The 27,484-nt window shown below is 41.9% G+C and overlaps 1 protein-coding gene across 3 annotated transcripts in view; it reads right to left on the bottom strand.

Moving 5' to 3' along the window:
* Khdrbs3 (KH RNA binding domain containing, signal transduction associated 3) overlaps positions 1-27,484 on the bottom strand; it is a 164,043-nt gene that overhangs the window by 80,431 nt on the left and 56,128 nt on the right. For all 3 annotated transcript variants that reach the window (XR_003845458.1, XM_021216617.1, XM_029547941.1), the window contains exons 2-4: positions 24,517-24,635; positions 6,444-6,560; positions 1,667-1,813 (exon numbers count right to left, since the gene is read on the bottom strand). Coding sequence is in view for 2 of the 3 variants with exons in the window: in XM_021216617.1 (XP_021072276.1) it covers positions 1,667-1,813; positions 6,444-6,560; positions 24,517-24,635 (383 nt within the window). In the remaining variant the exon portion in view is untranslated. The remainder of the gene's footprint in view (positions 1-1,666; positions 1,814-6,443; positions 6,561-24,516; positions 24,636-27,484) is intronic.

The raw sequence follows: 27,484 nt of genomic DNA, 5'->3' as shown, positions 1-27,484 counted from the left end.
CAACCACATGGTGGCTCACAACCATCCGTAACAAGATCTGATGCCCTCTTCTGGAGTGTCTGAAGACAGCTACAGTGTACTTAAATATAATAAATAAATAAATCTTTAAAAAAAAAAAAAAGAAATGTAAATAAAGAAAATAATAATAATAATAATAATAATAAAAGCAAAATCAATATAAAGAAAACCAGTTGAGCCTCTAATTAAAAGTTCCATTGGTAACAGTATCAGACAATAGCAAATATTTGGAACCGACTCAGCAGTTTAAGAGTATCTGTTGTTCTTGCAGAGGACCATGGTTTGATTCCCAGCATCCACACAGATGCCCACGAACTGCAGTTCCAGAGGGTTCAACACTCTCTTCTGGTGTCTGTAGGCACTGCACATTTGTGGTACACAGACACTCCAGGAGTTTCAACACTCTCTTATGGTGTCTGTAGGCACTGCACATTTGTGGTACACAGACACACATGAAGGCAAAACACTCATACACATAAAATAAAAATAAATGTTTTTTAAATATTTGGAAATATTCTTTACATAATAAGTACCAGGTTACACACTGAGAAAACTTTTTTTTTGTTTTGTTTTGTTTTGTTTTGTTTTGTTTGTTTGAGACAGGATTTCTCTGTGTAGCCCTGGCTATTCTGGAACTCACTCTGCAGACCAGGCTGGCCTCGAACTCAGAAATCCTCCTGCCTCTGCCTCTGCCTCCTGAGTACTGGGATTAAAGGTGTGTGCCACCACTGTCCATTTCACAAAATATTCTTGAGTTGTTAGAGAATATTGTTTTTGAGAATGAGAAGTACTTGGTATTCAAGAATAGAAGATACCAGTTAAAAATTAACTCCAAGCTTATCTACAGATTCAACAAAATATCTGGCAAAATCCTTGTTGAACATTACAGAAGTAGGAAGCTGATACTAAAGTGAAAATGGAAATGCAAAGGAGCTAAGATGACTCTAAGACAGGCAAACCGACCAGGATGCCTGGCACAGCTAGACTGGGGAGAGAATATAATTTGCAACAGAAAGGCAGAGGGGGATTTTTGGGGGGGAGCCTGAAGTAACTTACTATGAATTTTTTAAATAGGAGAGTTTATCATGAGTATGAAAAAGAAAAAAAAAAAAAGGGCTCTTTTTATCACTAGCATACAAGTAATTAAATTAACTTCCAGAAAGAAGGTAGAAACATATTCCTTTTAAATCATTACTTTCATCACAGGTATGTCTACATACTATCCTTAGCCATCCAATGAGGTTATTTCCCCCCTAAACTACACATTCCTCCAGGGGACCGAAAATGATTTTATTTAGGTCTCCATGTCCCAATGACTAAGGAAGAGCATGGAATTTACATGACATTTTCAGAATCATATAAAAACTTATAGTGGAGTCCCAAAAGCTAAATTAGTATTTCTGTTCTTCCAACTTTTCAGCCTTATAACCTTGGCGGTGGTATATTATCTGTCCAAAGTCCCATTGCTTTAAAGGAAGTAGGAAATTATGCCAAGGAATTCTCCTAGATAGTACTGTGAGGTCTACGATGCAGGCCATGCAGGAAGCTCTTGGCAGAGAGAGCTGCAGAAGCAGGAACCAGATCGTCAAGGACCTGTGTAAAGACTCAACCTTAACATACAAGTCACTGATAAGCGAGTGGTACTAACAGGGATCAGAAACTTCTTGATCTCTTCCAAGGCATGCCCCATCCGGGCATAAGCTTCCGCTGGGGGTGCGAACACTTCAATGAGCACGTGAAGGTCATCATTGAGGTGAAAGTACTTCGCTTCTCCACTTTTCCTCAGCTCTTCCTCCTGAAGAAGATAATCACATTAAAAATGTGTCATTTTGAGACAGGAAAAACCAAGCCAACATTACACAAAGCTTAGTTGACACGTGCTCATCATGGAAGACTCCATAACAAATAGCACCTCGGGATGGCTTTAAACTGTAACTTTGATCCTGTTTTTCCCAGGTTCTCAGGAACCCTGGACAGGCATCCTATCCTGCTGGGATACTCTCCTCTGCCCTGATGCTGTCTATAAGGAATCATCTGCCCTTGGCTACCTACAGACTTCTGTCAGCTCCCACCTGCCCCATTACCTCTGTTCTTCCACTTGGCTCTGGCCCAGCTCATTTCCACATTAGCGATGCTTGCTGTCTCAGGCTGGCTGACACTAAGCACTCACCACAATCTAAAACATCCCAAAATGTTTCAAGTTTACCTCATTCTTGTTGGTTTTCCCTTATTAGCAGGCGACTGCCAGAGAGCAGACCCTGAATGCCCGACTTGTCTGATGGTGTGTGAAGTGCTGGTTTATACTTTTCATTTCGGGCCCAAACCTCAGCTGCATCATGATAGATGTCTTATGACTAGTTGCTGTACAATTCAGAGTGAGTTCTGATAAGCTGTTCCATGGCGTCATAACAAAGGGAAATGTGCTATTTGAGGAGTGATACAGACTCAGGGATTTTGTACTCAAATATCAAATCCCACCTTGATTGCTTGACCGTGGGTAAGCGCTTTTACCTTATTAGGAAGGATTTTAACATGGGACAGACCTAGTGGGGCTGCTGAAGTCACACTCCTCAGAATAGTGTCCAGTGTGCTACCTACAGCAGGACACATCTGTAACATAAGTGATGTGGGCAAAAGGTTCAGCAGAAGGCCTGACATCAACTGAAGGCCCAAAAGACAAGAACATCATGGCAGCCACAAGAAAAGCAGTCACTGGCCAGTATCAACATGCTTCCTCAAGTTAGCAAATAAATGAACATGAGCTCATATTAAATTTGCTAGAGTCGGGAACACTGTTAGAATTTCAGGTGATTTTCTTTTCTATTGTGAGTTTTTACATGAAGTAAGGTCTCTCTCTAGAAACAAACATGATTAATTGAGAAGTTATGCAGGCTAAAGTTAAACTAGTAGAGGAATCAGCTGCAATCAATATCCAAACATCTCATCAGGGAAAAGCTGGCTACAGGCCAGCAAATGGGACACCGAAACTCCACACCTAGAGAGAAACTCAATACCTGCTACTTAAGCTATCACCCACCGGTGGTTGCTTTTGGTGGTGTTTTTGAAGGTTTAACGGATGAATCAAATGACAGGAGCAGCAAGCATGAGGGGGTAGAGGAAGAGGAGGAAGAGGAGGAGGAGGAGGAAGAGGAGGAAGAGGAGGAAGAGGAGAGAGAAGAAGAGGCTGCGGGGGCAGAGTAAAGAACGAGTTTTGAAAAGGAATATAGCACAGAGCTTGCTGTGACTGGGATCCTGAGTGTCCCTCACAAGTCCATGTTCCTAGAAAGGTGACTGGGAGAGGTGAGCCTGGAGGCAGAGACAAGATCTTCAGATCATTGGAGGTGTGCTTGGGAAGAAACAGTAGGTACCAGCCCCATCCTCCCTCCTCTCTGTCTCTCTCCTCTCTGTCTCTGTCTCTCTCCTCTCTGTCTCTCTCCTCTCTGTCTCTCTCTCTCTCCTCTCTCTCTCTCTCTCTCTCTCTCTCTCTCTCTCTCTCTCTCTCTCTCTCTCTCTCTCTCTCTCTCTCTCTCTCTCTCTCTCTCCCTCCCTCCCTCCCTCTCTCTTGCTGGCCAAGAGGGAGTGTTTTTGCTATTCTACACTCGAGACATGATGTATGGTCTCACTACAGATGCACAAAGAAAGATGTCAACCTATCCTAGGGTGGTACCCCAAAACTGTGCCAAAATAAACCTTTCTTCTCTCATAAGCGGATTATTTCACCTATTTGCTACTTGATGGCAAGCTAACACAGAAGAGCCAGAAGGGCCCTTGTGGGTTTGCCTACGTGTAGCAAAAAGAAAAAAAAGAGCCCTAGATCCAACACACAAAGAAACACAGCTCAGTTTCTTACATGAGAGATGTGGGTTGAAGTCTGAATAACAGTGAAAACCTGAGGACTGTTATTTCTGACATTTGGGAAAAGAGTCAAATAATTCTAAATATCCAAATGCCAAACAAAACCGAGTCACACCCAGCATGTGTAGCGAGTGAGTATCGCCTGAACCACTGAGGCCACTCCTTAGAAGGAGACAGCAGTTGTCATGGTTACTCCCCCCTGGTCTATACTCATAGCCTTGCTCGCTCCCTGAGTCTAGAGGAGTAGGTTCTAGGTACACAGTGACAGTCACACCCGGCATTTTCCCAGCCCAGATCTGGAACATTTTTCTAGAAGTATGTATAATGAGAAGAAAGGATGCGATTAAGAACTGCCAGACCTGACTCTGATCTAATGCTGCTCTCCTAAGGTCCGTCAAGCAGAATAGGGCTCATGAAATCAAGGGGAACAGACTTCTGGTTCTGGTCCATTGGCAATGGTTGGCTGGCATGGAAACTGCACAACATTCTCTTCCTCAAGTTACCCTGTGGCTTGACAGAATGATGATCAGCTAAATGCAGAATCATCACACATACTTGGTGATGGACCCATGTGGTTAGAGATCTCTGAATGGGTGGTAAGTACTCTGGGAGAGAGGCCCAAGATTGCAAACAAGGTGCCACTTACAGCAAATGCAGAGACACTCAGTGACAGGCATTTATGAGGAACTACTGCGGCAGATGTCTAGGTGCTTCCTTCTCCGGGCAGCTCAGTGCTGCTCAGGCTATACACAGAGTCACCAGAGTGACAGTGATGGGGGTTAATTCATTATTTCACAGTACAGACTCCTTCTCAAGGATGGCTGGTTACTGCCATGTTGGGTGCCAAACACGCCAACAGCAGGGAGCAGCCACGGCCTTACTGGACAGCATAATTTAGAAGGATCACTAAACTTTGATGGCAAGCTGGTGATATTCAGGATCCCATTTACTGCGTGAACAGCCAGACACATTTTATGACCTGTGTTTGTATATGCATACATGATTGGGTGAGACCTGGCGGCCTCACTTTCTTTCCTTCTCTACACTGTTCAGCATTAACGGGGCTTCTGCTCAAGAACCTCTCTTGCTAACAAGCATCCCTGCCATTTACCTGACTGCCAAGCAGCTTTATGAGACAATGAATTAGTGCATCAGCAAATGCCGAGTATTTTCCTACAGGACACATATCATTTCTAATTGACTAATACACAGTTTCATTCCTAGCTAATGTCAACACAGAAGTGTCACACTGAGCAGCCACACCTGGTGACATGTGAAGCTAACTTGTCTGCTGGGTTAGTTCCACACTGACACTGGAAACACTCTGAATTTCTACCCTAAACTTTTTTGGGGGAAGGGAACCTAAATCTTACAGCTTTGTACGAGTCTGGTACATACCTTGTTTCTACTTTCATTATTGCTGCTGGTAGAGACACATGGATTTATTCAATGCTAATAACTAGTAACTTAGCTGATTCTGCTGGATAATCCAGATAATGACCCAAGTTGCTGACATGTATAACAAGGAAAATGTTATCATCTATCGTATTTCCTATGAATGCCACTGAGTAGAGGCAGACCAGCTTTGCTTAAGAGGCAATACTTGCTTCATTTAAGTAACTTTACATTTAAAACTCATTGTCTAATGTTTCAGAGTGGATGATTTGGGAATATTGAGTTGGTTCTCAGTATTGGAAATCTCTAACAGTAAGAGATGTGACAACCAAGAACAATGCAGGAGGCACTGGTCCATGAAAACTCCTCTCAGAAGTGGAAGCAATTAATCAAAAAACTCAATATTTTTTATTTCATTTTTATCTTCTCAAAACAACAGGGCACACAACACTGATACCTCTATGTAGAGTAAATTTTTTTAGAATATGAAGCAACTATTAAAACATTTAAAGTCATCTTTTAATGTAACAAAATGAGTGTTACAAATCCAGGGCCGTAAAAAAGAGGTCAATGTACCATGCTGTATGCCAAGACCAAGCATGGACCACCTGATGGCCAGAAGGAGTTGTGAGAAATGCATTATTGAGCCATGTTCTCCCTGAGTACCATGAAGTGTCTCACAAACACAGCCATAGCACTGGGCAGCAAAATCCTAGACCACAGCCATATGTGGTCTATGGTCTACTGTGGGCCAGAGATCCTCGTGTAGCATCTGGAGGTGGGTAGAAGATCTATACAGGAAAAACGTCCCAACCGAACTAATTTGAACTAATTTAAAAAAAATCTAGGTGTGAAAATCTAGGTAACTTTTTTTTCTGTTCATTACAAAAGGTGACAGGCTGCATTCAAAGTAAACAATGTAAGCACTACTGTTTGATTTGTTACATGAGTCTTAAATAGCTAAGATACTATCTGTTTTGGAACTGGCCAGAGAAATTCAGTCTTCTATAGAGCATCAAAGTGTATTTACACCTCATGTGCCAATTCCCTCTAATTCCATTTGAGCTTCTACTCAGCTCTGAGATCCCAGGCATTAACACAGCAGGCAACAAACAGACATAACAGACATAGCAGCGCATGGCCTACAAGGTCACCGCTGTCCATGGCCATATTACCTTTGCCTTGTCTCTCATGGAACCTTTGCCAAGGATGGACATTTTTGTCAACGTTTCTTCTTGTAAGCGCTTCAGAGAATTGCCACGCGGACCCAAAAGCTTCCCCACAAAGTTGAACTAGGAAAAACAAACCGGCCATATTTGTAACATTCAAATCTTAACAGTAGTTTACCAGCCTTGAATATGGGGAAACACTGCCCAACACCACTCATGGGTAACAAGTATTTAGGTTTCTGCTACATAAATCACACGGTGATATATTTCAGACCACATAAAGTGGTGCCAAAATTATTATATTTAAGAAGGAATCTTTTTTTACTAGCCATTTCAGTGATTTCCTATTATCTATAAGCAAGGTTAAGATTAGCATACAGGTGAAGAAAATGATACAGGAATCCTGGAACAGGATACACAGATTCTCCTGCGTTGTCAGCATTCAGATTTAGTTATTGACCCAGTGAATGGACTGAGGTGAATTCTGACCCAAGTGAATTCTCAGTCCATGATCAAAAATAAATCACAACGAAATAACTCTCTTCCAAAATAACTACATGTAAGAATGCAGGGAGCGCATGTAATAAGGTATCTGTGGTTTCTGAGTTAATAAGCAGGGAGGAAGCGAGTTACTGAGCACACAGCGTCTGAGGTTAGGCTGCCGTGGTTTACACTGGGCAAGCATCCCATCCTCTAAGTGTTTGGTTCTCTTTCCTGTACAGCAGACATGAGGATAGGAGCCAGGCTCATAGGATCATTTTGAGGACTGGGTGGTTCAGTAAGAATAAGTCATTCTTACTTACAATAAATATTTAGCATATAACACACATTCAAGAAACACCCTGTACAAAGCAATTATAATGAGAAATGTTGAATATGTCTCTAAAGCTTTCCTGTAATTAATATTTCTGTCTGCAAACCAGAAAGGAGCAGGTCATCATTTCTCTTTGGAAAGGTTTCTGAGTCCACACTCGGGACAGCCTCTGCTATCTTCGTGGTCTGCACCATGGCTGTTGCTGTGTTAAGGGAGGTAAGGTCTTGGCAGTTGATCTAATTATGGTAGTTCAGGTGACTTTCCTGATAGCAGCTAACTCTTGAAAAATCAAAATGGGATTCTTCATGTGCATTTTTAATTTTATTGGACTTCAATCAACATTCAAGCAGTTTTCACCTCCACGTGGAAGAATTAGTTCAGTACGGCATCAGCATCCCAACGCACCCGTCTCTGCCTGTCCTTGCTACCCATTCTCTGCATCATCTTAGACGCTTCTGTTGTTTGAACAGTGGTTCTCCTGAGCTGGATCTCCAAGTTTCTCTTATGTTTTCTGACTTTTTGGACGGTGAAACCACATTCCATATATAGTGCTGATTCTTTCTCTTCTTCAATCAAACGCTTAACTAGTAACAAAGTTTTCTCTTTTGAAAATTGATGTTTTTTTTTTTTTTTAACATTTTCAACTATCTCTTTCATCCACTCCTCTCAAATTCATGACCTCTATTATTGTTACATCTGTCTGTCAGTCTGTCCATCCATCCATTCACCCACCCATCCACACAGACACAATCTGCTACATTCATTTACCACTATTGATGTGGACCCATGCTTAGCTTTGTACTAGGGATTAAATAACCTACCAGGGGTTCACCACAGGAGAAGACTCAGTCTTCCTCTCAAGCTGCCTGCAGTTCTTCATCTATGAGTGGAACCTTGTGAGATTTTCCCCATCAAGGAGGGCATGTTAACTGGCACCATCACTGCTCAGGTCTTGTTACCATTTTGTTAATATTTCAAGTATGCAGCGTACCTGCATGTCTATTAAATCCTATCTCGCAGACTGAGTCCTGGTCGTCTTAAAGTCTTACCACCTCCCTTTCCTTTCTGTTCCCTAAGTGGAGACTACACTGTAGATGAGTCAACTGACACAGGGCTCTCCACTATTGTTTATTCTCTTCATTTTGACCAGTTGTGGATCTCTATAGCAGCAGCCATGTACTGCAAAAAAAGATTGCTTGATGAGGGGTGAGAGCCACTTATGTGTGGACATATGGAAAAGTTCTTAGACTGCAGTTAGAAATTATACTGGTTTGTTTGGTAAAGTGGCTGTAGTAGATTCGCTTCCAGGGTCCATGACCTTACCAGCCATGGGTAACAATCAACCAGGTTTATTATAACAAGCATAAATTACTTCCTACTGACAGACCTTAAGTCTAACTAGATATGATGACCCTGGAGATATATCACTACTGAGTCACTGGAGGTGCCTCTCAAGCCTGCCATTGCCTTGGTTCTCAGGCTTTACAGCTGGGTGGGATTATCGGTTGTGTATCTTACTCAGCAGCTAACGCAGTCATCTGAGACTGAGAACCAGTCCTCTGAGAGGAGGCTTCAGGGTCAGTTCTAACCCTAATCTTCCAAGTCCTCAGTCCCAAGTGTGTACAGTAGAGTCTATATGTACACGATAAGGGAGATAATCAAGAGTAATGGCAACAATCGCTATTATCATGGGAGTCTCTTGGATTCCCCTGACCAACAACTAGAATGGAGGTTTTCCTTGCTAGGCTCTTGGGTTTTTATTAGACAGTCTATGCCTCCTAGGAGAACCCCATTACCCTATGTGGTGTAACTCCATTTAAATGACACAAATATATACATTTATGCATGTACATATGTATGTACATATGCATGTATGTATGTGTACATGTCTGTATTTTAAAGTAAGCCTACAAAGTGTTTCCCTAAGGATTCCTCCATGCCCCACACACTTTTCAACTACCCTTGGCATCATTTCTGTCTCCTTCCTACCTCTCCCTCTGTATTACCCTTCCTTCCTTTCTTCTCTGACCCACAATTGAGTCCCTGCCCCACCACAGCATCCCTTTCCCCATTCACAGGACCCATGTCTCACTATTCTCTATCCTTACAGCCCCTCATCATTGTCCCTTTCTATTTTGCTGGGTTCTTCAGTTACTCCAGGTTACATCTCAAGTCTAAATATTTGGAGTAAGATATAGAAATAAGAAAGAACATGTAGAATGGGTCCTTTCTGAGTCTGGGTCACCAAACTCACTGTACTATGTTCTAAGTTCTACCCATTCACCTACAAATTTCATAGTTATATAGAATAGAATAAATAGATAAATAGAATTGCATTGTCTATGTTCCAAATCTTCATTGTCCACTCATCCCCACTGCAACAGTCCCTTTCTGTGCTCCTACAACGACTTTTAAAAATACAGTCTCTCCTTACTAAATTCAGGGTTCAATTTTTAGTATGGCAACTATGTCTGCAAGACAGATAGTACAAACTCATGCATTTCTGCATTCCTTTCTCCATTAAGTCAACATGTGCTGAATAAATTCATTTGCTCATCTGCATTTAAAAATATCTATTTCTAGAAGCAATGATTTTTCTCCAGATGCCAATTAATTACACACACACACACACACACACACACACACACACACACACACACGCATGGGCACATGCACACACAAACTACACTGAAAACAGGCAATGTCCCACAATGACTAGAATGGCAAATGGAGACAGTAATTGTTTCCCTACAAAGAGTGGACATGAGCTGCAATAGTTATGATCTTCACTGATGAAGGCCAACTGCCCTTCTACACGTGTGATGTGAAAAATTTCCCCTGGGACAGGTATATCCAAACCTCAAGAACATGCAGGGCTTCTGTTAAAGGTCCCTTAATTGGGTACTTACCAAAAGTTCACTAACCCCACGCATGAATGTTACTGACTCTAACTCAGCACCCAGAACTGACTCTGACTGCTTTACCATCCCAGTTTCAAAGGTGTCCTTCTTCAGAGCTCCAAGACAAGCAAGGGGCACCACCTCTCTGCAGCTCAGCAGCTCAAGCCTACAGACTGACTTTCCCCATGGTACTGGTCAGGACTATGTGTTCTGCTCTATATACAGTGCCTGTGCAGAGAGTATGCAAACTGTTCAAGAACTGATTAATTAAATTCTAGTAAGTTCACCTGGAATATGCTTAAGTCTGTCCATATTTCTTTAGCACTACAGTAACTAACCATTTGCCAGCTATATCCAAGCATATATAACCACTTGAGGCCTCTCTCTACATATTCTCTTCCCTCCTTCCTTGCATGGACAGAGAGGGCTCTTTTTGAAAGAGAACATTGACAACAGCAGGTCTCAGATCAGAGTACAGTGGTATCACTGGTCTTAGATCCTATGTCCTAGTGTTTTGCACTGGCTGTGGAAGAGCTTCCTCATAGAAACAGCAAAGCTAGAGCCACCACAGCATAGCACAGACCAAGCAGCTTGGCTGGAAAGAGCTGGAGAGAAAGTTATTTCTGCTCTGAAAATTGAAACACAGCTGTACTTGCTCCAAATTAATACTCTATCCCAGGAAAACTCTAACCCCACAGCATCCCTGGCACACACACAGAACCATGGCACAAATGCATCTGAGATAGCATAAGAGTCTAATTCAGACACTGAATTACACAGATTGGCATTTTTTAAAGGGTCATTCTATCCCCAGAGCCCATAGAGAAGGAGGGGGAGAATACTTAATCTACAACTCCCTGATGAGCTGGGGACAAGTGCAAGGCAGCCAGTCACTCCCGAGATACACCCATCATTCACCTCCAGGAAGAAAGGGTACTGAGTGGGAACAAAAGAGCCCACTGCCAGTCCTGAGGTCTACCAGATGACAAGTGAGGCTTGCCTTCCAATGTTAATTATGAGACAGAGACAGAGAGCAAGCACCAATGGCCTCTGGCACAGTTAGGCATGGGCTGTGTTGTGAGTCCCATGTCTCAGTAAGGAGGCATGGGCACAGGCAAGCCCTCAGACAGGAAAGAGCTTCTCCAACAAGAATCAGTAAGGGGACTATGGAGAAGGAGAAGTGGGTGAGAACAAAGGACAGACACATCCAGCCAGGCCTCTGCCCATCACCAGGAGTCCAGAAATGATTTCCCATTGGATTTTGGTCACTGTCCAGAATCTTTCCACACTGATATGAATTTTATGTTTTAAGAATGGCAAATGCATGGAAAGAATGAATGTTGTATAAACCCAATGCCAGGTGCAGCTCCTCCTTGGAGCTCCTGGACTGTCTTCAGGCCCCCATCCACTTTTCTATAACACACTCTGACATCCTAAAGCCACTGACGCCTACACTTCTTGCTATGCCAGCCAAACTGTTTAAAGATGTTTCTTTGGACTCTTGGTACTACAGAACATACTTTATTCAACTCTTGAAATCTCCACATTCAGTCCGCTTCCTAACCTTCTATATAGTGCTAAAAACAAAACAACCCTAAAGCAATAAAATCTTAGGACCAGGAACCTGAGCACCTTCCTATCTCTTACTGTTTATGTTGGGAAAGCCACAACTATATCAGAAAAGCCATAAAACATAGAAACACTCTTTTGGACAGGAAATTTAAAATAAATAAATAAATAAAAACATTCAAAACCACAAGTTCCTGTCATTGGGGTTGATGCTCAGAGGGGCAGCAATCGCATAATATACAAAAGGCCTTGGGGTTGATCATTGACAGCACAAAACAAACAAATGTAAAAACCATAAGTGTACCTCCAAAGTTAAGAGTCCTGCTTGCTCTAAGCTGTTCCACGGTGTGTCATACAATGGTCTCCAGGCTGTGTCTTGCCTTGAATGGCTCCATTTTGAGCCATGTGCTGAGAGAATAACTAACTACATACTGCTTGTTGCAACAAACAACCATCTTTTATCTCAAACAAACCACAGTCCAGACTGATGGCTACAGTGGTCACACAAGGGAAGCATTGCCACCTATAGATTACAACATATAGTCAGCAGTCACTGACCATATCATAAAATCCAAACCTGAACACACCAGACCAAGGATGGATGGAAGACGGTATAAAAGGAGAACCTGAACACCTGCCTCTTGTTGTTTATGCTGAGAAAGTCACATCTTTCTCAACCTGTGGTCAATTCTCTAGATATACATAGTAGAAGGAAAGAAAAGAGTTACCAAAAGCTTTCTTTTGACCTTCACAATTGCAGGCATTATCACCACACCCCCTACCCCTCCACACACACGTGTAACTTAAAAACTTAACTAAAAAGACTTAAAGGCACAGATGATAGGCCTGTGCTAGAACAAAGAAGTAGCCTGTACCCTTCGACACACCATCCAAACACACGTCCACCTCGCTTTGCCCATTCTGTATGCATCTTCAACAATGCTTATCTGCTCCCCTACAGGCACGTGCCCAAGCATCTGTATCAGCTCTTCGGGTGCCTTTTGTAACCTTGAGCCCTGTCTCTTCTTCAACAATCCCTCTGCCATTCTGCAACATCATTATACATAACTATATTAAGTTAGCACTAGAAATGGGCACTAGAATAAAGAGGTGAGGGTCACCAGTGGCCACAGAGTTGAGCAGGAACAGAAGCACTTGGTGACCTGAAGCTCATGAGCTAACTGGCACTTACAAGTTTCTGGTATATTTCCTCACAGCAGTTGCCTATACTAGCACTTGCTAGCTCTGATGCCCTTTGGTCCTTTAGGGTTGGAACAGATAGTTGTGAGCCGCCACACATGGGTACTGGGACCAGAACTCAAGTCTCAGGAAGAACAGCAAACATTCCTATCCCTGAGCCATCTCTGTAGTCCCAGTATATTTTAAATGGAACTAAATAATTTGATCCAAACACACTTACATACACTATGAGGCTCTGTTTTATAATACATATTGAAACCTTTCCAAGACACAGAAGTTAAGGAGAAATAGTACAAACTTAGACGGGAATCAGTTTTCACTTAACCTTAATGACTTTACTAAATACACAAGGAGGGTTCTATTTTACTATTAACTGGATCAATTTTGCTACATTCAAACCACTACAAATTTAACAGTGTCCAGCAATAGCCATTCTACTTATTTGCTCTCAAGTCAAAAATTTACAAAGAAGGGACAGGGACATCTGAGTCATTTGCTGTTGGTATAACAAACGGTATGAATCTGGGTGGTTTTCAAAGGATAGAGGTTCTAGATGCTGGATGTTTGAGATCAGGCAGCTACACTTGAAAAGGGGCCATTGCTGCAAACCAACATTGCAAGGACACAGAAGGAAAGCAGACAGGAGCCTGCTGAAGAACCTGCATAAGGAGAAATCCAGCTATACAAAAAACCAACTCCCCCGGTAACTAACCCAGCCTAGAATTCAGCCAGAACTCCTCTTTGCTAAAGCTCTTGTCACCATCTGTAGGGCCCTACCTTGCAACGCTGCCAGGAAAAGAAAACTCCATTTTCCACATGGGTCTCAGAAGAGACAAACCACACTGAAAGTGGGAGGCAAGAGACACTGGCAAAGCCTGACTCAGCAGCCAGGTTCAGGGGTAAGCAGGTTCACTTCTGTGAGGCCAATCTCCCTTTGCTCACAGCCAATGCTGGCTTCATAGATGCCCCAGTGTGGGGGAATCGAGGGCGGGGAGGTGGGAGTGGGTGGGTAAGTGGAGGAACACCCTCATAGAAGCAGGGGGAGGGAGGATGTGATNGGGTGTTTCTGGGAGGGAGGGAAACCGGGAAAGGGGATAACATTTGAAATGTAAAAGAAAATATCCAATTAAAAAAAAAAGCATTTAGGATATTTCTAAACCACACACACACACACACACACACACACACACACACACACAAAGATCTGATAAAATCTTAATGTGTATTTAAAATTCTTAAAGTGAATACATATTGCAGAACAATATAAAACAATTAAGGTACAGTATCAGACAGTGTAAATATATTCTCTAAAGGTGAGACTGAATTATACTCAAGAACAAGATGATTCAGGTAATTTTTAAATATTTGAGCACAGTTTAAAGTACACATTGCAAATGAATTTAAGACCCAAGAAACTGAGAGACTACAAAGCAGGTAGAAGCAGGCCCGTTGGGTACACTGTGTGGGGGTGGCCACCATAAACATCTGCTTATCAGCACTTCATGAATACCCAGGCCCTTCACCTTCCACGGATCAAGGTCTATGAGCACACACATTTACCTCTATACATTTAAAATGTCATTGCTCTTCAAGCACTGGTTGAAAAATCAGTGGTAACAAAGGGGTTAGGACTCACCCAGAACAAACTAGATGTAGAGATAGCCTATAGTGGGGAAACTCCGCACGTCCACTGTACCTGAACTCTCTCTCCAAATAACCTCCCATCACTTCTTCAAATCCTGACCCACCACCTTTCTTACATTAGTTCACCCTTTAGCCTATATAATTTGGTAAAATGAATGCTTTCCAACTGATAAAATTATAAATTCTCTTAGACTAAAGTAAAACCCACTTGGGTTTTCTATCTTTCCTGCTTAATGGCTTCTCAGTAAATACTTATGAAATTAAAGCTTATTTTTCTCTCCAACTTAATGATACTGTTTAACAGTTTATGTCAACTTTCTTTGCTATAGAGACTATAGTAACCTATGTAAGCTGCCAATAACTTATTAATTAAATGTCTTATTTTTCCTAGTAAATATAACTATTGTTGGAGTAGACTGCAGCTCTGCACCTGTGAATGGGAGAGTCCAATGTACTGAGATATTACCAAATCTTTAAAAAAAAAAAAAAAAAGATAATAATAAGTCAATGGAGCTTAAGCAGGGAGCAAAGATGGGGACAGCAACGTGCCCGTGATACACACTTTAGAGACTACTATCTTATTTATTTTCATCACTATTTAATCAACATTAGATTTGCCAGCAAAAGATGGAAGATAGCTAGACATTTTTAATCCAGAAAATCAGAGATGATACCCATCTGATTAAAGATGAAGAGGATTAATTGCAGGATTTAAAATCAAAGGCAAGAAATTGATATGGATAAAGAGACTCTTAGAACAGCATAGCTGAGGGACAGCAGCCTTCTCAAACAAATTCTGACAAGAAAATCCAGAAAGATGAAGGGGAGTCAAAGGAGGAAGCAAATGTATGGTTCTTAAGGGATGAGTGGGATGGGGGTTAATGAACTCGTATCGAGTAGGCAAAAAAAAAAAATGCCATTGGGCACAGCCACTTTAGACTATAGGACTTTCTGTTCACTGAAATGAAGAAAAGCAAAACCATAGGAAAGACCCAAACAGTTCAGTCCAGAACTGCCTATGGAGCTCAGTTACAGCCATCAAGCCTGTCCTGGTACACCCACAGCGAGCAGCCAACAAGGTGTCTGGCGGGACATTTAGAGAAACGCTGACATGCTAAGATCTGATAAACACTGGAGGTGCACATGCAGCCAAGTCCCACTAGTCCCTAACACAAATTTCTTTCTACCTGCAAAGAAACTTCTCAGCGTAAATACTTTGTGTGTCTTGTGTTGTGCAGTTATGGAGTAATTACTTGTTTTGGTGCATGTCCAAGTTTAGTTCACAGTAGAAACTATATTGGACAAAGGAGAAGCTTGTGGTGCAGGTGTATTGCCTCTGCCTCTCCATCTCCATGTGTATCTCCGCGCCTTGGCCCCACAGTGTGAGCTGCTCTGTTCTGCTCTGCTCTGCTCACCTCTGCTCTGTTGTACCCGTTAGGATGGATGGAAATCTCTGCAGCTGTGTCTCAAATCCTCATCTCTACAGCCCTGGGTGCTGGGTATTCCATCCGAGCCCTACAAATTCTAATACAGACAAGGATGGAATCAGCATCTTAATGAGAAGCCCGGGGTTCCACCTTCACTGCCTCAGCCATGACTGCCATGGTATAGAAATGACCCATGTGCCCATCGATGAAGGATTTTACAAATGTGAAAGACGTATAGTGAAGCATTAAAAAAGAATTCACATCACTGTGACAGCATTGGTGAGCATGAGGAGATTTACACCAAGCAAAATAAGCCAGTTACAGAGACACAAATCATGGCATTATCTGTGTGGAATCTAAAAGAGATGAGTGGGGAAAGGGCAAGAAAGGGGAGATGCTAGCCCTGGTTAACATGCCTGGTAAGCACTGGTTTATCAGGAGGAATTAGGCTATGCAATCAACTGTAGAGCAAGGTGATAAAATTACCAGTGGATGGACCAAGATAATTAGAAGGGAGAATGTAAGAAATGATAGATGCTTAAAGTGATGGTGAGCTGGTTGGATGTGATTACAACATTGCATTCCCATGCATTTTAAAAAATTGTACTGTATAGCTGCGGGGGGAGGACCATGTAGTGCCTGCTCAGGCCTGGGGCTCATCATCAGGCCCAAAACCTTAAATTCATAAAAACTGTACTGTTCCCCCAAAGTAAATTAACTCTCACTTAAAGAAGCAGACGTGATTCATAAAGAAGCATAACTACCATCTTATTTCTACAGGTAAGCTATCGGTTTGTAACCTAAAACAAATGATCCTCTGGGGAGAGCTGTCTCTGAAAAATCCACCAGGGGCTACAGAAAAGGCAACTTTTAAAGTACTGACATGTCACACATTCACCAGCTGGAAAAGCTAAGCCAGCAACTTCCACTGAGTGAACCACTGAGAAGATGGGGTTGGAACTGCCTGTAACATTCTCCAAGGGAGAAGGGAAGGAAGAAAGCCAGTCAATGTTACGACAGGAAGCTTAGCTAAAACACTTAGCCGACGTGGTTTATGGCTTTCTGATCTCAAAGATCCTTACCCCATGCACGCCTGTGAAAATAACAACCACCTTGCATTGCCAACACACAACACTATAGATTTTTAATAAGCATGTTTTAAACCACAAACTGCAATGATGGTTAGAATACCAATAGATGTTTAAGACAGTCACCAAATTAATAAAATTAAGAATTTCCCTTCTTAATTCTGTTGATATCCCTGGGAGGCCTGTACTTTTCTGAAGGGAAACAGAGGAGAGGCTGGGCACAGGGGGGCAAGGTGCTGGGACAGAAGGACGACAGAGGGAAAACTACAGTCAGGATGTAATATTCGAGACAAGAATAAAGAATAAATGTTTCCAATTGCTATTTATCTTTTTATGCTAACTGCCCCTAATAAAAGTTTATTTAATATTCTAAAGTGGAGGGATGAAAAAGAATTTCCCTTCTTTTTTTGTCTCATTTTGAAGGTTTCATTAATCCACAGCTGGTCCAAATCAAAATTAGTCATTAAAAACATTCTAGAAATAAACCATTCATGAGTTTTAAGTAGCTTTTGTAGTGCATATTATTATAATCCCTCAATTTTATTAGTTATTGCTGTTTATTACTGTCTGTGCCTGATTTCCAAGCCAAACTTTCCCTAGGTACATGCATCTGCATAAGAAAAACATAATCCAGACAAGCTGAGCACTCTGCAAGCTCAGGCCCCAGCAGAATGCCCTGCCATGCACAGCCAACTGTGTAGCCAGAGAACCACACATGAAGACATAACTCAGTAACTCAACATTATAACTCCATTTTTTGACAGGGTCTCCAGCATTCCCTTCGACCTGAGAATGCATCTGTCATGTTTTCTGACACAGAACTCACATCCTCTAAGACAGCTCAAAAGTCACTCTAGTCTAGTCCCATTAGCCTAAGTAAATCCCATTAACCAGTTCCTTCACATCTGCTATTAAAATCTACGTATCTTGTTGAATTAATCTTCCCAACCAAATGAAATGGCTTTTGACTTCCCAAATGCGTCTGACCTACATAGCATGCCCTCATGTTGGGAGGAAACACCAAATGTCCACCTTTCTAACTTGTAATCCTGACCAGCTGACCTCAGCAAGAGATAATGTCCCCAAAGTAGCATTCCTTAAATGTGTCAAAATGACCCTCCTGTCCTTCGAAAGCCAGGTGTTGCTGAGCATTAAACAGTCACCTGGATTCTCCACTCAAGTAAACTTGAGGCCAAGAACAGAATCCTAACCATATCAAACCTCAGACCAGACAACAGGAGAAAATGATGAACTGACAGCTCCCTATTAACTAGAAGCCTGGACCCAGTTCTCACTTACTGAAGCAGCTCAAAGCCCAGAGGCAGCAACAAATCTACAAGGGACTGTACTGTCCCCACAGCCACTCCCATGGGTCATGTACTGTCCCCACAGCCACTCCCAGGGATTGTACTGTCCCCACAACCACTCCCAGGGACTGTACTGTCCCCACAGCTACCCCCATGGGTCAGTCCACTACTGTCCTCAGGTTGACAGTTAGCTGGCACTGACAGGAGGGCTTCTACAGCAAGTGCTCACACACACACACACACACACACACACAATACAAAGCTTGAAGCTGGTGGCTAGGTGATGCTGATGAAGATATACAGCCTGCCCCACATACTGTAAACAAATGTGGTGTGCATGGACCTGTTACAGAAATTACATGTCTCCCCATCTTATCACAACTGACACTGAAAAGGAATATTTGAGATCCTGAGATTCTGGATTCATGTATAACGTCACATAAGAACTTATATACAACAAAGTATCAATTTCAGATTAGTTATCATATTGCAGGATATCTAACTCTGGAATATTAAGTGAGTGGCTATGTTTGCTCATCTTTCCATCCACTTTGTACTGGGCACAAAGAATCCATGCAAAAGGTTTGCCTGTGCCATTTCTGCTCAGTAATTTGTCCGTGCAGTGGCCATAACTCGTTTTCTTTTTATATAAAAATGTATCTACCTATCTGTTTTTTTGAGTAAACCTGACCAGAATCTGACACCTACAGGAATCAACCATAAACTGCCCAAGTCTGAACAAAATATCAAGTCAACTATTGTGAGGCCTGAAGAGTGACAGAAAACAGGCAGATTCTGTAACCAACGGCAGGGTTGGGTATAAATGTACTAAGTTTAGAGCTTTTACACCTGAGAAGCCAGATCTGAAGCAACCATGGTACTAAAATACAAAGGAACGAGCCCAGAAAGGGTTAGAACAGAAGACCTGCCAAGATCTTAGACTGCCCTACACCATATTCCCTGGCACTGGATGTAAAGCAAAGCTTTAGAAAAGAACTCAGCTCATTACTAGTTTACAGTCTGAATATAATCGAGTTAATTAGCTACCAGCAAGGCATCAGTGTCCTTAAGAGAATTGTAACAGAACTGAGGGCTGCCAGAATATACATTTATAGTGTCCAGGATACAATCCAAATTATTCAACATGACAGACAATACAACTCTGCACCACAATAAGATAGTCTAGCCTAATACAATGAGATGAACATGACTTCAGAAGTGAAAGATCGAGAGTTCCCACGTCTGTTTTAACTGCACTCAGTGGAATAACAAAGTAACACCAGGAGGGCTGGAGACCTGGCATTCCCCCAGAAACCAAGAAAAGCTGGGAACAGCAGCCTCTGTCAGCAATCCCCAGACATGGGAAGCAGAGACAGAAAATCCCCCGCTCCCCGCCCCCACACTGTGTGCTGGAGTAAGCAGCTGTGACCACTCAAAAGAGCCAGTCTGTCTTAAACCAAGGTCAAAGGCCAGGACCCACACCTAAGGTTGTCCTCTGAATTCCACACACACACACACACATTCATTAAGAGGTCCCATCTTACACACAGGAACACACACACACACACACACACACACACACACACACACACACACACACACAATTTAAATAATCTATAACCCTATAACCAGTATAGAAATAGAAGCAGTAGTTAAGTTTCCCAAACAAACAAACAGCCCAGTTACAGACAATTTTAGGGCAGAATTCTACCAGACATTCAAAGAAGACCTAATGTTAATACGCCTCAAATTATCCCCCAAATCAGAAGCATAAAGAACATTGCCAAATTTATTTTATGTGACCACAGACATCCTGACTGGCAACCCACACAAATATTCAGCAAAGTAAGAACTACAGACCAATTTCCATCATGAACATTGATGCAAAAATACTCAATAAAATACAAACAAATGAAATCCAAGAACACATTTAAAAAAACAAAAACAAAAACAAAAACATCATCCACCATGATCAAGTGGGCGTCTTCACCCCAGAGACTCATGGTGGCCCAACACGAAAATCCAGCAATGTAATCCACCATATATATGAACTGAAAGGAAAAAAAACAAAAACAAAAACAAAAACACATGATCATCTCATTAGATGCTGGAAAAGCCTTTGACAAAATACAACAACACCCATTCATAGTAAAGAATTCCTTCATAGAGGTCAGGAATATAATGGGCATACCCAAACACAATAAAGGCAAGTTACAGCAAGCTGGTAGTCAACATCAAATTAAAGAGAGAGAAAAATCAAAGCAATTCCATTAACATCAAGAACAAGAAAAGGCTGTCCGCTCTCTCCCTATTTATTCAATAGAGTACTTGAAGTTCTAGCTAGAGCAATAAGACAACTGAAGGGGATAAAAATTGGAAAGGAAAAAGCCAAATTATCACTATTTGCAAATGATATTAGCGTATACATAAGTGACATCAATTGTTCTACCAAGGACCTCCTACAGCTGATAAACACTTTCAGCAAAGTGGCTGGATATATAATTACCCCAAAAAGAAAAAAAAGCCAGTAGTCCTCTTATATACAAATAACAAACAGGCTGAGAAAGAAATCAGGGAAACAACACCCTTCACAATAGCCACAAATAATATAACTATCTTGAGATAACTCTAACCAAGCAAGTGAAAGACTTGCATGCAAAACCTTCAAAAGTCTTTGAAGAAGGAAATGTAAGATGTCAGAAGATGGAGCAATCACACATGCTTATGGCTGGGTCAGATTAGCATAGTGAAAATGCTCATCTTACTGAAAGCAATCTGCAAATTCAACAGAATCCCCATCAAAATGAACTGATCTTTGCTAACAACCTTTAATCAGATAAAATGCTGGTGTTTTAAGAAATGCCAGCCACCCTCAGGACTAAGATTGAAGTGTCAGGTGCTGTGTAAAGGTCTGGCACTGGCTGCAGCAGGCATCTTGGTTGGCATCGGTACAGCAGGCATCTCTACCCAGGTGCTTCCCAAGAGTGAGCATCCTTATATTTTAACTTTAACACTAGTTTGTATTTGCGGAATCATAGCAATTAGACAGAAAGTTTTGACCACTCACAAGTCTAAGAAAAAAATCATATAGACTACCTTACATTTTAAAGGGCTAATATTATTTTCTTAAGACTGTCTTAATCTGCTTATTAAGTAACCTTCCTGCACTACAAAAATGCAGTATGTCACCTGTCACAAAAGTCGGTAACAGGTATAGCAGGGCAAGTTCAACAGGAACATCTGCGGAACATCTGTTCTATCCTGACTATACACAAACATCAGAGGCAGGTGTGCGCAACAAAAGACTGACTGGGAGAAGCAAGAACGTGAAATTGAAAGCTCAAATAAAGTTGTTCTTATAAACTTCACCAATAAACGTAAAGCAATGATAGAGATAAAAAGAATCACACGAGTTTCTCTTTGAGAAGTAAAGGATTCCCACCTCACCGCTTCTGTTGAGTATTTTACCAGAAATATAAATAAGAAGTAAAGCTTCTTTATAGTCGGGGTGATGACGGAGCTAGAGATCCTAACTGATCTATCAAACAACTTAATACAATTAGTAATATAGCAAAAGGAAGAAGAAATGGACAATAAAGAGAACAAATGGTGTGTTACAAACTCAGACAATAAATAGCTTAAAAATCCAATTGCTGATGGTGAATAACTGTGAATATTCAGACAGGCACAAATGGCATGTACCAGGAAGGTAAGCAATGCTGTTGAGAAGAATCTGAGTATCTCAACAGAAACGGACAGCCACCCCACACTCAGACACAGGAGAGTAAGAGCTGGGAAGAGCCACCAATAGACACAACCCAAGCACAGCCAGAGCACAGCAGGTCACTGTGTAGAGAGCCATGAAAGAATTCGTAAATTTATATGGAACTGTAAAAGATCCAGAATATGTAAGTAATCCTGAAAGAAGAAGGTCAAAACTGGAGCAATTTTAAATTCATGGCTCTCCATAACAAGCTTCAGCAAACAAGACTGTGGTCCTGGCATAAGATCCATAAATACATCAATGCAACAGAACAAAGCACTCAGAAATAAACCTCGCTTCCTCAGCCATTTCATTTCCAGCAAAAGTGCTAAAGTTGACTCTTGCCTCATTCCATCTTCTGTGGCTGTGGCAACACCCTTCAACAGAGGTTACCTATAGTGCGTGGAGTTTATTGGCTAAGTGTTCTGGAGGCTGAGCCATCCAAGGCCAGAATACCAGAATTTGCAATTTTGGGGGTTTTGTTTGTTTTGTTTTGTTTTAATTAATCCATATTCCAAACCTACCCAACCATCTTTGTGTCTGCCTTTGCCCCAGCTAATTTAAAACTCTTCAAAACCAATCTGTCCTCCTGAAACATTCTTGGTAGTGTGGCTTTCCACGGGAGCATGGTCACCTTACTATGTTGAGGGAATTCATGCTTCTGTTCAACATGGCTGCCAACATCCCACACAGAGAGCAAGCGCACTAGTTTAGGTCACGGTCACTCTTCCCCCTCTTTTTTTTTATTTTTTTTTTTTATTTTTTATTTTTTATTTTATTTCAGTATGTGTGTAAGTCAGATGTCCACAGGTGTTTGGGGAGTGATTAATGTTTGTCGTCTTCCTCAGTTGCTTTCCACTTAGTTTTTGAGACAGGATCTCTTAGGAAATCTATACCTCATTATTTTGGCTGGACTAGCTGGCTTCCTATATCCACCCAACCACTGATAAAGTTACAAAGTGTGCCGCTATGCCAGCCTTTACATGGGGGCTGGAGACCTGAACAAGAGGCCTTATACCTAAGCAACAAACACTGTAGCCACTGAGTCATCTTCCTTTTATAAGCAGCACCTGTCATCAATGTGACACCCCCCTTCATGATCTGTCTAGTTCTAGCACGTTCCAAAGGTCCCACCTCCAAATGTGACAGGAAAGTTGAGGGTTAAGTTTCCAACAGAGGGATTGCTGGAGGACACATTTCACCTCTAACTTAAAATTTACAAAACCCATTTGAGATGCACCCCTGCCATCAATGTAAAAGCTAAAATGATAATTGAAGAAGTTCTCACAAGAAAAGGAGAATGTATTTACAATTTATTAATGATTTAATATTTTTTTTCTGAGAATGATCAAGATTTAAGTTTAAGGATATAACGTAAAACAAGATATTTAAAAAATTAGAGACTCCTCAAAGTAAGATTCTACCAAAATACAGTAAGCCACAGACTGAGCTAAATATTTCCAAGTGCAAGCTTGAAAATGACTTGTACCTAGACCATGTAAATAGTTCTTCCCAGTCAGCCATCAAGATACATGTAACCAAGAGATAGATGGGTCAAAAATGTTGTGACCTTTATAACAGCAGACACAAACATACAATGCTGTTACTCATCAGGAAATGTAAGCTAACAACACAAGAAAAGATCAATACAACACAATGTGTAATAATAACAAAACCCCAACAGTGGGACACACTGCAGGAGACATGTGGCACGGGCAGGTCCAATCCAAACACTTTACCTAGGAACACATCACTGTGTGCAACCACTTTGGGGATGGTGGGGAAGGAAGAAAAAGAACAGGAATTCTTTGAAAAATTGAACATAGTTTAATTTCAATACTTGGCATTTGGCCAGACAAATGAGACTACCTGTCACAAAATGCCTTGTAATAAAACACTCATACAATATAATGTATACCATCCAACCAAAACCCATCTAAACTAGCTCTGGGACACTGGGTAATGAAGACTGCAACACAAAGAAATGAACAATGGTATAAAGACAGCCTTGTCTGTCTAAACCACAGACAGACACCTGAAATAAAGTTCCATGACAACGGGGGTTTCTTAAGCATCCACATGCATATGCCCAATGTTGTTCTACACATCTCACATAAACAATTTCAGTTCTGAACCTTTCAGTTCCTCAATGAGAAAACCTAAGTTTTTGGCAGGGTGTGTACATGGCTAGTATGATATAAATATATTTCTTATGATTCCACAATTTATTCTGGAGACAAGCAAATGGTTCAAATCATTTCATTCACCAAAAGCTTTTAATCAGCTTCAAGTGTGTGAAGGCCAGGGCCCTGAACTCCAGAGCCTGCTCCTGCTCAAGGTGACAGCAGTGTACAGCGCCAGCCTTACCTTGGGAAACTGCTTTACTGGAATCAACACCTTCTGTCCCAGCTTCATGTTCTTGTTTATCACCACGTCAATGTACTTCTCTTCCTCCTTGCCTTCTCCCTTTTGAAACTTCTCTATTTCTGTGGAGGCAAAAGGATATCCATGAAGCACGTGACTCAGAACTGCAGGTGTAGAGCCAGGCTAGCTCTACTGTGGGAGGAACTCGAATGAAGACTGCTAAATTAGCATGTTGTTTTTTTTTTTTTTTTCAAGTAATGACAGATCTATTTTACCAAGGAAATCTTCATAAATGAAAAATGCACAAAGTCTGGCTTTTAAGGCAGCCCTCAGCTAATGAAGGTAGAATGGACAACCACAAATCACATCATCATCACCATCATCACCATCATCACCATCATCACCACCATCCTCTCCCCTGTCCTGTTCTCGTACAGTGTTACACAGCACCAGTATGCTACCTAATTACTGCTCTTGCCTGGCGTTCTACAGCTTGTACTATCAAGAATTGGGTCCAAGACACAGTATCTGAAGAGCAGGGGGACAGGAGAGAGGTTAGAGGAGGAAAGGGAAGGGGGAAATAATGTAATTATATTTTTATTTCAATTTTTGTAATTTTAAAAATTGTCTCTAAGTTGACTTGACAAACACAGATGGTCTGTCAGCGGACTCACCACCTGCAGTCCGCCTCCTCACATAGCACCGTCCAGTGAAAGTTAACACACTGTCTGTGGCTGTGGCAACGTACCCCACTTTCTCGAGATGCCAGAATGATCTCATTTTTTTTTTCAAGGTTCATCCATCTGAAACTCACTGATTCTCCTTCCTTGGGGACATAGCAGGAACAAGAAAATTAATCCCTCCTGGCTTGGCCCTCACAGAGCACGTAAAAAGACAACTCTATTACTGTAAGTAGAAAAAAAAAAAAACGGAGGTAGCCTCTCTCACTAGAGCCCCATTCTCTCTACTGTAAAGTCTACTTCCATAAACATCTACTGCCTGCCACCTGCGACCTGCTAAGTTTCAGAACCTGGACATCACATGCAGTTTTACTCAGTTTTTGTACTGTCAACAGAACTTGGTAGTGTACTAAAGGCACAGTCAGGTGCATTCATAAGCAGACTCTATGGACTTTCTCCCCAGCAAGTACAAGGCCCAAGGCCCAGAGAGACAAGAACTGTCGGTCAGGTGAGTACAGATGGGGACCTGCATACATCACTGCTCTTGTTTAACGTGCGAGCATGCCTGTGCACGCGTGCGCGCGCGCACACACACACACACACACACACACACACACAGTTTATATCTCTCTCTCTGCCCTGAGGAGGAGGCAGGCCTTGCTCTAACTCCATCTCGACAGATCACAGGCACCTGGCTGACGGTACAGGTCTGATAGTGTCAAGAAGTACTTCAACAGGAACTAGACTGGGGGGGGAGGAAAAGAGAGAAAGGGAAGATTCATTCAGGCATTTTCCACAATTAAATCCAAAGTTAGAAAATTTCAGGATTGATGGCATAATAAGAGTGTGATAAATTAATTATATTTAGTCTTCAATAAAAAGCACTGAGTCCTTGGGGTGACCCAGAGAAAGGGTATACGGAAACCTATTGTACAACCCAATTAAAATGTAATTGAAGGAAAGAATAGAACAGGTAATCTGTGACAGAGGAGGGTGACACAGTGGGGGGGCAAAGGTGTGTGTAGTATAAAAGAAGGGGGGAGAGAAAATGGGTTAACGTAAAAGCCTTATGGAAATCTACTAGAAGATAGGACATTTTCAAAATATGCTTGTTGTTTGTTTGTTTGTTTGTTTGCGTGCTTGCTTGCTTTTTAAAATAGTAATTCAATCCAGAAAACATAGCTATTAAATAAAACCTACAGTGCCAGGCACAGGACACCTCCCCAGAGCTATCCAAAACAACACAGGCTACACTATTGCTCTCTGTACCCACCGTAACCACAAAGTATAAAACCCAGCTGCTCAAGACACTACCCATGTTGGTCAAAGGACATAAAGAAATCAACTGAAACCCTATGAAGACACTTCCTCCCTACTGGCTAGCTCTCATTAGGCTGCTGGGAGATAAAAGACATCAGTGGTTTTACCTAGCAATGGACCTTGCAGGATGCAGTGCCAAGGGGCCAGGAAGATATGTCACTTGTGCAGAAGGGGTGTGACTGTCACGGAATAGTCATCTGCTCTCTGGCTTTTGCTCAACAGGGGGGACCTTTATGCCTGGTAGGGTATTATAATCCTTGTCTAAAGGGAGGATTCTTGGGAGGACGCTCTCGCATCCTAGGGTAGAACCTGCTGTGATTTTTCTAAATGGCCATGCTGTCAGACTTCTCTCTAAATAGGCCCAGGCTGATCTCAGCCTCGGTCAGAAAGCCTTCGTTTTGAATTGGGCAGTACAGTATTGACATAGGAGACTGAGTATTTAGCCCCCAAATAGGTCTGGTTTATGAATCCCCCCCCCCCCAAGTCTCCATGACTCTGGAAAGAAAGCCTGGGAGAAGCTGGCCCAGGAGGAGGTGCTGTGAAATGAAGAAGCTGGCCCGGGAGGGGGTGCTGTGAAATGCAGTCCCCTGGACATGACAAGGCTACTGCACTCATGACCTGACAGCAGCTACAGTTACTGTACAAAGCAAGCCAGAGTTCAAGATGAACGGGGGAAGGGGCTCACACTGCCTCCTTCCTAATGGAAGCCAGCAGCAGTTTACAGCTGGGGAGGGGAGCCTCATTCCTGGGGATGTGGCCTCTCATAGGCTGGGCACTCCAGAGGATGTCCCATACCCATGCACATTTGCAACATATGGGCAACATTAATTTGACTTCATGATTTTTTTTTTTAAAGAGAGAAAGGTCATAGAGTTAGGAGGGACATATTGGGAACCTGGGGAAACTGGAGGAGGAGGATATGATCATAATAGTATGTCTGATTAAAGATCTCAAAGAAAACATTAAAAAAA

This window comes from Mus pahari, chromosome 17 (assembly GCF_900095145.1).
Source record: "Mus pahari chromosome 17, PAHARI_EIJ_v1.1, whole genome shotgun sequence".
Lineage (NCBI taxonomy): Eukaryota > Metazoa > Chordata > Mammalia > Rodentia > Muridae > Mus > Mus pahari.
The sequence above is the reverse complement of the archived record's forward strand: the minus strand, read 5'-3'. Positions and strand labels throughout refer to the sequence as shown.